At 38.4% G+C, this 15,436-nt stretch overlaps 1 protein-coding gene across 4 annotated transcripts in view; it reads right to left on the bottom strand.

Moving 5' to 3' along the window:
* ADAM23 (ADAM metallopeptidase domain 23) overlaps positions 1-15,436 on the bottom strand; it is a 187,541-nt gene that overhangs the window by 27,819 nt on the left and 144,286 nt on the right. For all 4 annotated transcript variants that reach the window (XM_038585540.1, XM_038585538.1, XM_038585537.1 and 1 more), the window contains 6 exons: positions 13,045-13,119; positions 12,070-12,159; positions 10,737-10,817; positions 4,548-4,598; positions 3,775-3,838; positions 1,979-2,084 (listed from right to left, as the gene is read on the bottom strand). In XM_038585540.1, the coding sequence (XP_038441468.1) occupies positions 1,979-2,084; positions 3,775-3,838; positions 4,548-4,598; positions 10,737-10,817; positions 12,070-12,159; positions 13,045-13,119 (467 nt within the window). The remainder of the gene's footprint in view (positions 1-1,978; positions 2,085-3,774; positions 3,839-4,547; positions 4,599-10,736; positions 10,818-12,069; positions 12,160-13,044; positions 13,120-15,436) is intronic.

The raw sequence follows: 15,436 nt of genomic DNA, 5'->3' as shown, positions 1-15,436 counted from the left end.
TTCCACTGGTAATCAGGAAAATGCAAATTAAAAACACAATAAATTAACATTATACCCACCAGAATGGATAAAAGTAAAAAGCCTGATAATAACAAGTGCTGATTCAGCATGCGGTTCAACCAAATTCTCATATGCATATTACTGATGGTTGGGTTTACTACTACAACCATTTTAGAAAACTATGCCATCATCTGGTAACACTGAAAATATACATACCCTCTGACCTAGCAATTTTTCTTTTGGGTATAAGCCTTAGAAAAATGTATACAAATGTGCACTGTTACATGTACAAGAATACCCATGGCAACCTGGCTCCTAACAGCCAAAACATGGAAACGACCTAAATGCCCACTAACACAGAGTGGAGAACTACATCATCATCTGTGAGTATGAATATGAGTTAAAATAAAACAGATGAACGATAAATATGAACGGTGACACACATCATGGAAGATGCTTAAAATGCTGAACTTAAGAGGCAAAATACAAAATAATACATGAAGTATGAGTCCCCAACTTTATGCCAAAGTGTGAGGCAAAATACACTGGGATGTATTTAGGGATGAAAACCAAAGCATCCAAACTCTAAAAGGCAAGAAAGTAATTGTCACAGAAGTCCCGATGATAATACCTCCAGGAGCAAGATGAGGGCACCCTGCGGGGAAGGATACATTTTCTGGGATGCTGCAAGTCCTATTTCTTGATCTATTTCTTGACATGGTAGTTCATGTAATAATTATTTGGCAAATTGTATATTTGTGTGTTATTCACTTTTCTGCTTATATGTCATATTTCCCATTTTTTAAATGTTTCAGAAAACATGCATTAATTTTCTTTAACTCATTGGTGGTTGGATATTCTGTTACTAGATATTCAAAAGCTATCTTTTACAATGACCCAATCCAATGCCTCCCAAACTTTTTGAAGTTACAATGAACACACAGAAATGCCCAGGTTTGTCTAGGACATTAAACTAATGAATGAAGCTAATGAAATCCAGGTGTCTAACCACATGGATTTTTATAACTTTAGGCTCTACTTCCTTCTACTCTCTGGCACCTCAGAAAGAAGAGCAATATTTTGGAACATCTGTGCCTCACTTGTGAGACATCAGATGGGAAGTTCTGTTCTATTATTTTGGTTTAATTTTAAAGAAATTACAGTCAAAGATTTGTTGCCTTGTAAGGCCTCATCCACCATCAAAGACTACAGGGAATAGCAAAGTTTCATGAAGTACACAGAGAGATCATTAACTAGAAAAATAACACTTCTTTAAATTCTTGCTCTGCTTCATAATTGGAAGAATCTTCATTGTCATGGAAGCATAATGAAGGAAATCTGGCCCATAACCTGATAGTTCCATAGATCCATGTCATTGAGTTAACCTTAATAAACTATTAAATCACAACTTTCACTTTCCTTGACTAATCCAAGCAAAGTATTACTGATGTACTCTGAAAATATCTCATTTCCTGAGTAAAGATGCCTCTGGAATGCACTAACTAGATGCTTTTGGAAGAGGGAAAATATCTGATATAGATATTAGATGTTTAATTTAATTGAATGGTGTTGCGCTCATGGAACAATCAAAAATATATATTACTTCACTTTGAATTATCCCTAAAATATATACACTCTACATATTTTGCTTGTAGGTCTAGATACTAGATCTACTAGTACATGCATAGGCATTTCGTACTACCTCAGCAAAGTGTCTTTTCAAAACAAGCATCAAGTAAAATACAACACGAGAGAAATGTTCTGAATTTTACATAAACATTGTGAGTCTACGTCATGGTGAGCAACTTAGTCCAAAGCCATTTGCTTCTAGATATACTGATGTACTTTTAAAATACATACTGTAAAATTTTAAACAGCTGAATATCTATTAAAACGCAGTAACATTTCTTTCATGCTCAATTCACATCTGAACCAGGGCTTCCGATCACTCGTCCTGCCCCCAAAGCTGACCACTTACTGTTTGCTGCACTGGATCCAGCGATCTCCGTCCCTCCCACAGTTTCCCTTCTCTGTGCCTTCTGTGTTCAGCTTCTCGTAACAGAACTTGTCAGACCCGGAAGCCTCTTTTGGAGATGAACAAGAGAAGAGGATTTGTTTTAGTTGTTTTGGTTATGCACAACCAGCAGCATGCAGGTAAATGTTTAACAACAGGTTCTCCAGAAGAAAGAAAAAAAAAAAAATCCTGATTCTGGCATATGCCAATTTCCCTGGTGTAAATGCCATCATGTAAATGTCTCTGGTATAACACAGGGCTAATCTCAAGCTAGCAATGTGATGGCCACAGGCTTCTGAAATTCCTCAAAATTTAACACTTGGCTCTTGCAAGCTACTCCAGGACAGTTCTAGCATGCTGCTGTTTTTAACTTGAGAAACAAACGGACTCCCAGTGCTTGGTGGGTTTGAGGGAGGAAGAGAGGAATGGCCATCGGCAGGAATTAGGGAAGTAGCACATGGAAAACTAAGAAAGATCCGTAGGCTTGTTTTACCCTAGTATTAAAAGATATTATAAAAATCTTAGGCAATTAAGATTTTATGTCAACACTTGGGTTTTGGTATTTAAACCTTTTAAAAGACAATATGCCTCTATCATCTATTCTCTGTCAAAACTGAAGCACTGAAAGTAAATCATTCAGTTAAATGATATTTTGCCAAACACTGAAATACTCCTGCAGGGGCTCTGTTCTCCTTCTGTGGGCTTTCTTTTTCTCTGGGGGTGACCCAATCTCAGCCAGCAAGACAGACCCATCTCTCTGCTATGGTCTGGCCCAAAGAACTGAGGTTCACAGGACAGGCACAGTCAATGTCAGGAAGAGAGTCTGGGCCTTGGGGCGCCTGGGGGGCTCAGTCAGTTAAGCATCTGCCTTTGGTTTGGGTCATGATCCTGGGGTCCTGGCTGGACTCCCCATTAGCTGGGAGTCTTCCTTTCCCTGCACCACTCCCCCCACCTCCCGGCTCAAGCTCGCTCACTCACTCTCAAATAAATAAAATTTTTTAAAATCTTAAAAGAAAAAAAAAAGAGTATGTGCATTAACATTTAGGGCATATACTGAGAGTCAGGACCATGTACCCAAACCTCTGGGTCTACACCTCTGGAAGGACCTCATTTCTTCCCTTCAAAACTGAGATGATAAAATTACAGAATTTAAGAAATAAGTCTGGTACTTCCCTGGGGTAAAGGAACAGAAGGCTAACCTGAGGGGTAATGGTAAAATCCAAGGTACATAGTGAATCACACAAGTGGCTGGATATTGAACATGACTGCCACACTGAACCCAATCTTTGCAAGTGACATCTCTTCTCTGACAGCCACATTGCTGAGGGACATGGCTTGGTTCTGATGACAAGTCCCCAGCTTGAACAACCATTTTCTGGGGTTTTGTGACTGTGATTCATAGTTCTCTCTTTTCTCACCCTTTCCTAGATTTTTTTTTTAAAAAACATCACTCTGGGGGCGCCTGGGTGGCATAGTCAGTTGAGCATGTGACTCTTGGTTTCAGCTCAGGTCATGGTCTCAGGGTCATGAGATTGAGCTCTGCGTCAGGTTCCACACTCAGCAGAGTCTGCTTGAGACTCTCTCTCCCTCTCCCTCAGCCCCTCCCTACTTCCACTCTCTCTAAAATAAATAAATAAATAAATCTTAAAATAAAATAAAAACATCACTCCACGCTGAACCTGTCTTCAGCAAGACTGGCAGAGCAGGGTAATGTGCAGAGAAACCCACATGCAACCACCAAGCAGGAAAACATGACTTACTCGTGCCCCAGACGTGCTGACACTGGTTGTCCCGGGTCTTGCACTCCCCATTATAACAGCGGCCCTGGGGACAGAGAAACACATCAGAAGGGCCCACGCAGCCACTTTCATTTCCCCCAGGTTTGGACTGCATGGTCTCCTTTTGCTGTTTTAGGTAAGTTGATTTTTTTTTCAATGCCATACCCCAGTATTTTTACAGTGAAAATAAAAATCCCAAACATCGTAAGGGAGGCACCACCGACAGTTAAATTCTAAAACTCACAACAGACCTCACAGTACAGCTCTTTTAAGTCAAAAGTAATCGGAAATTTTAAGTTTTATGAAAAACAAAAGTAGGTACACTTCCTTGGGCCATTCCAAAATGATTTTTAGCTCCTTTCGGGTATGAGTGCTACATCATAACATGGCTTCAGAAAAGAAAAAAACCACATTATCACCTATTATAGCACATTATAACACTCATATTTTCCCATAATAGGCTGACATTACTGAAAGATGATCACAACTTGATAAATTGGATTCCTAATTCTTTAGTCATTATATTTTTTTCCTTGCCCTCAATCTGGACAATTTGTCACCAGGGCTAAATATAATACTATATTTAGTATTTGATATGCTGTGCAGCAACACTGAATTAGCCGTCCATTGTGATAATTTATTGTTCTTTGAGTTGCAATTTCTCTTCAAAGTTATATTCATCAGAAAGGGGGAAAAAAAAAACCTCCCAAACTAATCCTTTTAAAATTATACTTAAAACTCATAGCCCAGCATACCTGATTTTGATTGCATGCATAACCATCTTGTTTATGAAGGTTCGGTGGGCACTGAAAAATACAATGTTTTTAGTTAACGTTCAACATAAGCACCTTCAGATTATGTGTACAATATATAAAAATGCAAAGAAAAAGCAAGCATGGTGAATATATAATTGGGAATGTCTAGAAAAACATGAGTAACCCCTTCAGTAGGTTATCCAAACTAATTCTTCTATTACTGGTAAACATAATAAATTCATCCATGCGGTGAGTATTTCTTTTTATTTCTCTGGCTTCCATGAGGTGGACTAGAATCAGAACTTACATATTCACTTGCCTACAGAGTTAAAAGTAGAAGGAATCAAAATGGACAACGAAGGGCATGAATCAGCTTGTTATGCAGGCGGGGAACATTCGGGAACTAACCCACGAGACCTCTCTCAGCCCTGTGAAATGTCAAATCTGCATTCGACACCCGTGATGCTCACCTAGAGGCCACATTACTGAAAAAGAAGAAATACTCTTTCAACTCAGTGTGAGTGCTGCATCTCCATTACATCTCTGACCTCTCTGACTACAGACGTGTTACTAGAACAATCGTGACGGGATGGTTATTGCTTTTTCTAGGTCTATTTATCAAGTCATTGTTTAAAAGTACACTTCATTTTCTCAGAAAGTTACTCTGAATGAATTAAAATTTTTACTCTCTATGCATTTTATTGGCCACATTTGAGAGAGCTGAAGACAGTTCAAGTCAGAGGAGCTAGTACAGTGTTCAAAACAAATATGCAAAGAAAAAAGCAATATACAGGTAAATGAGTGAGAAACACAGCAATAGGCACCAGGGTCTCCCCTCAGTCTTCAGCTTCTCAGGATAGGACAGTTCTGCTTTCCCAACTGGCCAGGCCCCAAACCATGAAGTCATCCTCTGTTTCTCTTTCTCTCACACCCTCCTTCCAGTCCGTCAACAAATCCTTCTAGGTCTACTTTCAAAATATAGTCACAATCTGATGACTTTTCTCCTTCTCCACTGCTAACCCCCAGTCCAATCCACCATCCTCTCTCACCTGAATTATGCAACAGCCACCAACTGATTGCCCCGTTTCCACCCTAGTCTATACAGCTACTGGAGCGTCCTTTTAAAATCATAAACCACATCATGTTGCTCCTCTGCCTGATGACTTCCCAACATACTTGAGGGACTTCAAAGTTCAATGTGATATGCACTTTGCCATCCCATCTCCATCCTCTCTCTGGTCTCTTTGCTACTCTGCCATCACTGATCCGATGCTCTGTGGACGTGCCAGGCTTGCTTCTATGCCACAGCCTCTTGCCTTTGCTCTTCCTTCAATCTTACCCCCCCCCCCCACCAGATTTCTGCATGGTTTGCTCTCAAAAACTGTAATCCTTCCCATGTTGGCATTCTCTGTCCCTTATTTCCTGGTTTTTTCTTCTCCATAAGATTTATCATCCACTATTCATCTATGTTACTTATTTGTGTATTGTCCCCACCCCAATGTGAGCTCCGTGCAAGCAGGGATAGTATGTGCTGTTCCTTGCTGCCTCCCTAACATCGAGAACAAAACTGGGCTCCATTATTATTGAGTAGTTGCTCAGCTACTATCAGCCAACTGGATGAAAAAATGAATGACCCATTCAGACACAATTAAGTTACTCTGTTCTGGGTGCCTGGGCAGAGGGGTTCCGTTGGTTAAGCATCTGCCTTTGGCTCAGGTCATGATCTCAGGGTCCTGGGATCGAGGTCAGTCTCCTTTTCCCTCTCCCTCTGTGCTTTCTCTCAAATAAATAAATAAATAAAATCGTTTTTAAAAAGTTACTCTGCACATATCAAGCTGTTTATCAAGTTCACTACAGAAAGGTAATAGAACTAATTTAGAATTTGCAATTACTAAGAACTTACAAAGGAACACTTTTAGATAAAATGCTTTCGTCTTACATCTTTCTAAAGAATAACTGACTTTCATATAAGCTTTAATTCACCACAGCTTTTCAATCAATCTGATGGTGACTACTTAAAGGACATAATTATCAGCTCCTTTTTAAAACCTGCCACAGTGGGCCAAAGGCACAGAAACAGAGATCCAAGTGGACTCTTTCATCTATCCAAATCCACTGAAAATGCAGTCATTATCTTATTAATCAACTAACATTAATTATTCACTTACTCCAAGACGAATACAATCACACCAGACAAAAATGCAAAAGAAATGTTGCTACTAGAATGGGTCTATCAGGGTCTAAAATTATATGGTAGTTGATTTTTGTGATGTTTCAATTAAAAAAATTTTGTAGAGCTCTTCAATAATTAAAAAAAAAGCCCCTATTGTAAACTGTTACAGCTACACGCAAGATTTCTAATCAATTTATTTTTAGTTTTTAGGCTAATGAAAGCAAATTGCTGATCACTGAAATGTTTAACATGGGAAATTATGGAATGTCTTACATCGTCTGGGGACACTGAAAACAAAAGGACCATAAATCTGTGGACTTTATTCTGCATGTGACTAGAGCTCTGGATTCAGTCTCTAAATACCATTCCAGCCCCCACTTTCATGCTGTGCAGGAAGGTTCACATGAGGCAGGACTTCAACAGTGCAGTAGCATTTAAATGTGCTTATTTTAAATTGTGTTATATCACCCATATAGATGACATATTTTTTAGTGCTAACAAGAAACATTTCCCACATCTTTCAAAAATACTTTTATTATATCATCCAGTATTGTTTGCCAAGGATTTCTCTCAGTTGCACAAGTATTGTTTATTCTGTGAGAAACTGAATTTACAAAGTAGCTCAGAGGCATCAGTAAATGATAATCTCAAAATTTAGCAAAGACATGAGGAACAAGACAAAGTCAGAATGTTGCCAATGATACTGATTCTCAGAGATGCAGAGGTTCTCAGAGATCATAATCATAATCAGTATCCATTAAATTCAAAGCTCAATGCTTGTTACAAAACAGAAGAATTCTGGGGGATCTTAATTCCCTCTACTCCCATTATCTATGTCAGGAGGATTCTGGTCATATAAGGAAATTATTGCTAAAAGAACATGCTATTCTAATATTCTAATTCTCTACTGAGAAATTAATTTAACAGTACAATTTTCACCTTACATACATAAAGCAAAAGGAACGTTTTAGGGTGTCTGAGTGGCTCAGTCAGTTAAGCCTTTAACTCTCAATTTTGGCTCAGGTCATGATCTTGGGGTCCCAAAACTGAGCCTCGCATCGGGCTCAGACTCAGTGTGGAGTATGTTTGTCTCTCTCTCTCCCCCTGCTTGCTCTCTCTCTCTCTCTCCCCCAAATAAATAAATAAATAAATCTTTTTTTAAAAAAAGAACATTTAAAAAATTTAGACAATAGAATATTAAGTTGAACATAGAGCCCTCATTATAAAAGCCTTACTTCCAGTAAATTCTACGGCAATTCAGGAATTAAAGGCTGACATTAAAAACGACAAATACCCACCATTTGCTTCAACGTGGATGGAACTGGAGGGTATTATGCTGAGTGAAATGAGTCAATCAGAGAAGGACAAACACTATATGGTCTCATTCATTTGGGGAATATAAAAAATAGTGAAAAGGAATAAAGGGGAAAGGAGAAAAAATGAATGGGAAATATCAGAAAGGGAGACAGAACATGAGAGACTCCTAACTCTGGGAAATGAACTAGGGGTGGTGACTGGGTGATGGGCACTGAGGGGGGCACTTGATGGGATAAGCACTGGGTGTTATTCTATATGTTGGCAAATTGAACACCAATAAAAAATAAATTTATAAAAACAAAAAAAAGGAATTAAAGGCTGAAAAGTGAAAAAACTGTACTTTGAAAAGAGCTGAACACATAGAACCCAAACTATATATGATGGGTGTAAGAATAGTAGTATTCTACAGAACTAAAAATGTAACTCATGGAAACAGTATGTCAGGATTGTCACAAAACATAAAACTTGGCACAAAACATAGAACCCACAATTCTTACACCCTTTCACTATATTCTAGGAAAATTGCAAAGAAACCAATTTACATATCTAAATAGAAGAAACAGATATGCCAAAAAATCAATAAAGAATAGCCTGAACACTATTTCTCTGCATGACATCCTTAGAAAGGTCCCTCTGAATTGAATCTCAGAAAATATACATCAAGAACTTTCAAAAAGGTTAGACACCTTTGTGTCCCTCTCTTCTTGTTTTGTTTTGCTTTTTTCCAGTGAAGAGCACAGAGTGCTACTCCAGCGACTCTGCTCCTATACTCGCTTCCCCCTGAGGCAAGTAGAGTGACTGATTGATTGACAAACTCGGGAAGAAATACTGGCCCTTCGGCTGCTGTTGCCACTCTTTTCCTGCCTACTCATGTGCATTAGATTATCGTCACTGCTCCTCCAAGACACACAAGACAACGGCCCATTTTTGCAAGGAGAAGTCACTCCAGACCCACTTTTGTCAATAACCTGTTCCTACAGCCTGAATCTGGGATCTATTAAGAGACTTATTTAGCTCTCATACAAAGTTACGGCTTTCAACGTGGCCATTTTCAATATGAAAAATGGTATTTAAAAAAAATGGTATTTTGACCTCCCACTGTACTCTATTGGGAGCCCCGTGGAAACCATAATATCTGGCAGTAGATAAATCCATTTCTGGGCAATTTATCCTAAGGAGCGAATCCTGAATAAGAAACATTCTTAAAGATGCATACAGGTGTTCACTGCCATACTAATTACAATAATGAAAAACTGTCAACAACCTAAATATCCACCACTGGATAAGAAGTCACAAGTCAACTCATAAATCCATATGATAGGCTCTCATGCAATTGTAAAAAGGGTATTTATAAAGACTGTGTAATAATACAGGAAAATGTTTTTGAACAATGTTTTGAAGTAATGTCAGTGCAAAAATAAAAGTAGAATAAAATCCAAAATCCTTACCTATTCCCTAATTGCCCTAATACCTGATTTACTCTTGATTTTTTTCTACTACTCTCTGGTAATCCCTGCTTTCATTCCATTTCTTAAAGAAGCCAAGCTTCCTTACTACCTGTTTCCTGACTAGGATTTACCTAGTCCTTATTTACCCTTCTACTTAAATGCCAGCTTCTTCAGGAAAATACACCTGACCACCCCACTTAAAACCCCCCACCTCACATCTCACCTTATTTTACCTTAGCACATACCACTATTGGATATTTTTGTTCACTTATTTCTCCACCCAGCAGAATGTAAGTTCCATAAGTGCAAGAACTTGCCTATCCTATTCCCTACTATATCCCAACATTTACCAAATTCTTTTTATTAGCAAGATGGTTGCAGAATAGAGACAAGGCCCAGATACCACTCTCTGTAGTAAATATGAATCATTAACCAAGGTATTAAATTGTTCAGATTTTAAGACCCACAGTCTCAGAGTATTACTTTTGGAAAACAAGGTAATGGCAGTTATGTAAAGCATATACAGTAATATGGTTTAAAACAAAACTTGTTTTTTTTTTTAGTGCTGACACACAGCAGGTACTCAATGAATGTTCATTTGAATGAAAAATAAAGACTTAAAATAATGTGATATAAATTTTTAAGCATAAAAAATTGTACAAAGAAGGAATGCTAGTAGGCAACATTAATTATAATGTTATAATAATTTTTAATGTGAAGAAGACCATGCCAAACCATATGGGCCATGATGCCAGGAAAATGTAAATGGGAAACAGTTGGAGACCAGAACTGAGAGGGGGACACCTGCTCCCGCTCCCTCTTCAATCAGAGCAGTGCTACTTGTTCTCTACTTTCTACAGCAGGCATCTAACAAATTTTTTCTTAAAAGAAAGTGCCCTGTGGCTTAAAAATGTTTGAAAATAGTACATTAATTCTTCATCAGTGTGAACATAACAATTTTAGATGTGGGGACTGAAAGGAACACAAATTCGTTGGGTAGAAACCATATAATGGGAACTAATTATGAAGGAGAAATTTGAAAGAAGAAAGAGATTTAGGTCCAGGAAACACAACAAATGTTCCTAAAATCAAGGCATGGTGGAGATCCAGAAATTACTAGAAAACAAAGTGAAGTAAAACAAAAAACAAAGAAACCAAATCATATTTCCATATGTAGCCCAACTGAACGCTTTCCAATGTGTACAATATTTGCAAGTCAAATGTATTTTTTAAAAATCTGGTTTGTCATACCTGGCCAGAGTCTCCAGTACAATATTCAGTAATATCACACCCATTCACAGCATCCCGACATTCATATCCTCGTGGCTGAAACTGCAAATCAAAATTCAATATTAAGAACTTGTGTTAATTAATATTTCCAATAGTTAGCATTGTTATATTCACCAATAATTTGGATACTCTCTCATAACCATCACCAAACTCTTTTTATGAATTAGCAAGTTAGCTGCAGAATAGAGACAAGGCCCAGATACCACTCTGTGTAGTAAATATGCATCATTAAGCAAGGCATTAAATGTTCAGATTTTAAAACCCATGGTCTCAGAGTATTACTTCTGGTAAACAAGGTAACAGCAATTATGTAAAGAAGATACAGTATTACGGTTTAAAACAAAAGAGCAAATCACTAAAAATATGAACATTTAAGCTCTCTCTGAAGATTGATATACACACCCAAGCTTCACTAATTGTATCTGTTAGCTTGTTCATGTTAATCTTAATGTTAATCTTGCTTTAGCCAAATATACACAATCAAAGTGCAGTGAATTCATATGAACTCCTTTCAGTGACACCAATCACATTGAAGGGGTGGGCAAAAGATGAAGGAAAGAGACCAATGAGGTCAAGCAATTTATAATCTGGTGGGGAACATAAGGCAACCAAGCTAGAATTTCTTAAAATACCATAAGACCTCTTGGCATTGAATAAAATCATTTTACTTTATAGTTAGAAGCAATATTAGAGGGTCAGCAAATGAGAAAAAGGAATATTTTAAAAATGGCTTTTCAAAAATTGACTGGAGGTTCTACAGATGGAAGTTAACTGTGTCCACATGCATAAGCTCTGTATATACACATATAAGCAAATAGATGAATACTATTTCCTTATCTTGCTTTCTTGCCTTTATAGGAGATTTTTCACACATAAAAATGTGAGCACTAGGTTTTATGTTCATGGTCCAAAAATAAATTAGGTCCAAAATAAATGTACATATACATTGTAATAAATCTAAAGAAAAATGTTATAAGTAGGCCATATTATTTAAAAAGACCACAGGAATTGTCCCTCTTCTATTCAACCATCCTTTCAACCATCTAATGTGGTTTTCATCTTCATTAGCAGGGCAACTCTCAAGGTTGGAAGGACAGGATGGTTGATAGTGAACCATAGTAAAGGTAAATGTTTTGACCTACAGAATTTAGGTAGCTTTATGGATTCTACAAAACTGTGAGGGACACATCAATCAACAAATGTGTGGCCAGATCTACAACTCCTCTATGTACACTGTGAGATATTTAGCTAATACGTCCACAAAAAGGAAAGACAGAAGTGTCAGGTGACTCACGAGACATGAGGTACTGTTACAGCAGGGCCCGTCGCTGCAGTGGGCCCCGTTGGACAGAGAGCACTTCTTACAGCATAATCCATAGCATTCCTAGGGGAGACATTCCACGTGAGTAAGTGAGGCTGGTCATTCAACCCTCTCTCTACATGTGACTTATGTATAATCCACAAGAAGAGACTTGCACAATAACTAGCAAGCATTTCAGGAAGTAGCCACTTTAAACAATGACAAAATTCCTTCCTGCCATATTTTTCAGCAAAGTATGATCTTCTGTGAAAGGGTTTCTCTCCCAAAAAGTGAGCTTATTTCTTAGCAGGTACATCACCTTCCGTTAGCTCTTTCTTAAGACTCTATCTCATTTGGGGTTTTTAAAAAAATATTTTATTTTTAAGTAATCTCTACATCCAACATGGGGCTCGAACTCACAATCCTGAGATCAAGAGTTGCATGCTCTACCAACTGAGCCAGGTGCCCCAAGACTCTATCTAGTTATAAAGACAAAAATAATACACACCATGGAAAGAATATTTCGTGATTTGGTATAGTCTGAATGGGATGGATATGAGCTATGGATTTTTAAGAGATAGGAGATTTGATTAGAAGAACCCATTACGGAAACGAACTAGGGGTGGTGGAAGGGGAGGAGGGCGGGGGGTGGGGGTGAATGGGTGACGGGCACTTGACGGGATGAGCACTGGGTGTTATTCTGTATGTTGGTAAATTGAACACCAATAAAAAATAAATTTATTATAAAAAAATTAAAAGAAAAAGAAGAAGAACCCATTAGGTATTTTTTCAAACAGGGCCATAAGAACTTGATTATCTCTAACATGTCTGACCTGGGATTAGGCATTGATGAGAGAGATGAGAAAGAAAAGCAGTAAGACCAAGGGAAGGACAGTGTAGGCTTCTCACGATTCTTGTTTGCTCTGGGGAGGAGCTGTGTTGAAGGTAGGAAAGATCTCTTATACTTACCACATGTAATAAACCACAGTCACATTCCTCCCCAGCCTCCACATATCCATTTCCACATTCTGTGGGTTCAAATAGCTGAAAGAGGTTAGGAAGACAAAGGAAAAACATTTTAATTTATCACAGAAAACCAACACACCAATCAGGCCACATACATGGCCCTATAATCAGCTATCATGTGATATTCTTCTGTGATTTGCTGTGATGGCATCTTACAGATGGTATCTGTGTGGGTAGCACTGTTCACTTATTAATAACACTTCTAAAAACGTATTCCAAATGGGGTAATATTTCTTGGAGGATTCTCTGGAGGTGGGCTCCAGAGATGACCTCTACCATTAGAATTACTTATTAATGGAAATTAGCTGTCAAAACGAATAGATTATTTATCATACTTGCTAATGGGGCAAAGATGCAATTGCTAAGACTAACGGATATCTAATTTACTGACTTATCTCAAGGTATCTGAGAAAACAAAAATTGTCAAAAAGATAAAAATGTTTCGGTCAGAGCTGAATGTAATATATACAATCAAGAAAAAGCAAATAAGCTTAGAAAAGGTGCTGCTGGGAATCCATGCCCATCACTCTCATTGAAAGGAAATCTGCACTGTCGAAAGCATATTAAATAAATGTGCAGACGGGGCACCTGGGCGGCTCAGTGGTTGAGCGTCTGCCTTTGGCTCAGGTCGTGATCCCGGGGTCATGGGATCGAGTCCTGCATCAGGTTCCCTGCAGATAGCCTGCTTCTCCCTCTGCCTATGTCTCTGCCTCCTTCTCTCTGTGTGTCTCATGAATAAATAAAACCTTTAAAAAATAAATAAATAATTGTGCAGACATATGCACCGATGTATAGAAATCTCTCGATCATTCCTGGAGCAATGGAAGAGTCAAATTTCTAGAATAATCCACTTGACTAGTGCTATAGTTTGCCAGACAAACTATATTGCAAACAATTGTGGAGGCACTGAGTGTTCATGAGAAACATTCCCATTTTCTGTCAGCTGGAGCAAGATCTCCCTGTGTGTGTCTATCACACTTGGATGAAGACTGGAACAGCACATTCCAACCAAAACGCTCAAAGCCAGGAGTATGAGAGGGCAAGAGAGACTCCTCCTCCAGCATACACACCCCAAGGGAAGGGTTGCCTTCCAAGCCCACCTGAGGAAGACCTGATTCTCCCTCCACATCGAGGAAGGGAAAACTCTTACTCAAAGCAAGAAAGTTTTTCAGGTTATTCCTCCATAGGAAAGTCCCACAAGTAACATCAACAGTCCTCATCTCTGTGGTATTTCATCAGCAGTCAGGAGGAAATGGAAATGGCAAGTTCAGACTGGACCATGGCTAGCACTTCCTATTAGGCCTCACATGGAGCCAAATGCTAGATCTCGTTCTTAGGACCCTCCTTCCATCCTGCGGCAGGCCTCTATCACAAACCAGGTGGAAAACACAGCAGGTGGGGAGAGTCCCACAGCACAGAGACAAGGCAGGCAAGTAATGTGAAAAAACCATGTAAACCGTGCATGCATACACTGACTAAAAAAGCACTTGGAAAAGGTCAGTTCTTTGATACATACATATAAACTATTCCACCGGAATCCACGGGGGCTTCCTTTAAAAAAAAAATCATTCTACCATGTAGCTGAAAAAAATAAATCCGTATTTACTAACTTTTAAAACTGAAGACATACGGCTATTTTTATTTGGTTTCTGAACTACTGGAATAATTTTCTTTCTACTCACAGGCAATTGCAGAAATCTAATGATGGACCCTTCCACACACACCAGAAACCTGAGGACTGAGTGCTGTGCTCCCAGGCAAGATGCTATATTATAATTGACTGGTGAGACGCAAGGCAGGTAAAAATCAATCACGTACACTTTAATTCATAAATGCCAGCAGTTCACATTGATTCATTACTACTCATCTCTCCCATTTTGAACACTTTGAAGTTTTCAGATTTCTGTTGCACTGAGATCAATGCCATGAAAGGCAGGCGGTTGAATTTAATGGTACAAGGTCACCTTAAAATTCCTGTTTCTTTTTCTGCAGACTCATTGAGATTTTATAGAGATGTCAGGCATCAAACTACAGTCCCTTGACTACAGGAGTATCACTTAATGATGAGGAGAGGAGTAAATTATTCTGTTAGTTATCCACACTAGTCACTGACTTTTTTTCAGTTAGTATGATTTCACTGTTCTTTCAATTCATAGAGCATTAAACATTTTGTACAGCAAATGGACTATATTTGATTTATGAAGTAGTATTTTCAAAAGAAATATGAAATGTGTAATGTTAGAATCTCTATACCATCTGCTAATGAGCAGCAATCCTGTCTTTTTGCCTGTTGAGTGATTCATTTCCAAACACGCTACTAGAGGTCCACAGTCCC

Source organism: Canis lupus, chromosome 37 (assembly GCF_011100685.1).
Source record: "Canis lupus familiaris isolate Mischka breed German Shepherd chromosome 37, alternate assembly UU_Cfam_GSD_1.0, whole genome shotgun sequence".
In the NCBI taxonomy this organism is placed as follows: Eukaryota; Metazoa; Chordata; class Mammalia; order Carnivora; family Canidae; genus Canis; species Canis lupus.
Note: the sequence above shows the minus strand (reverse complement) of the source record. Positions and strands in the feature narration are given on the sequence as shown.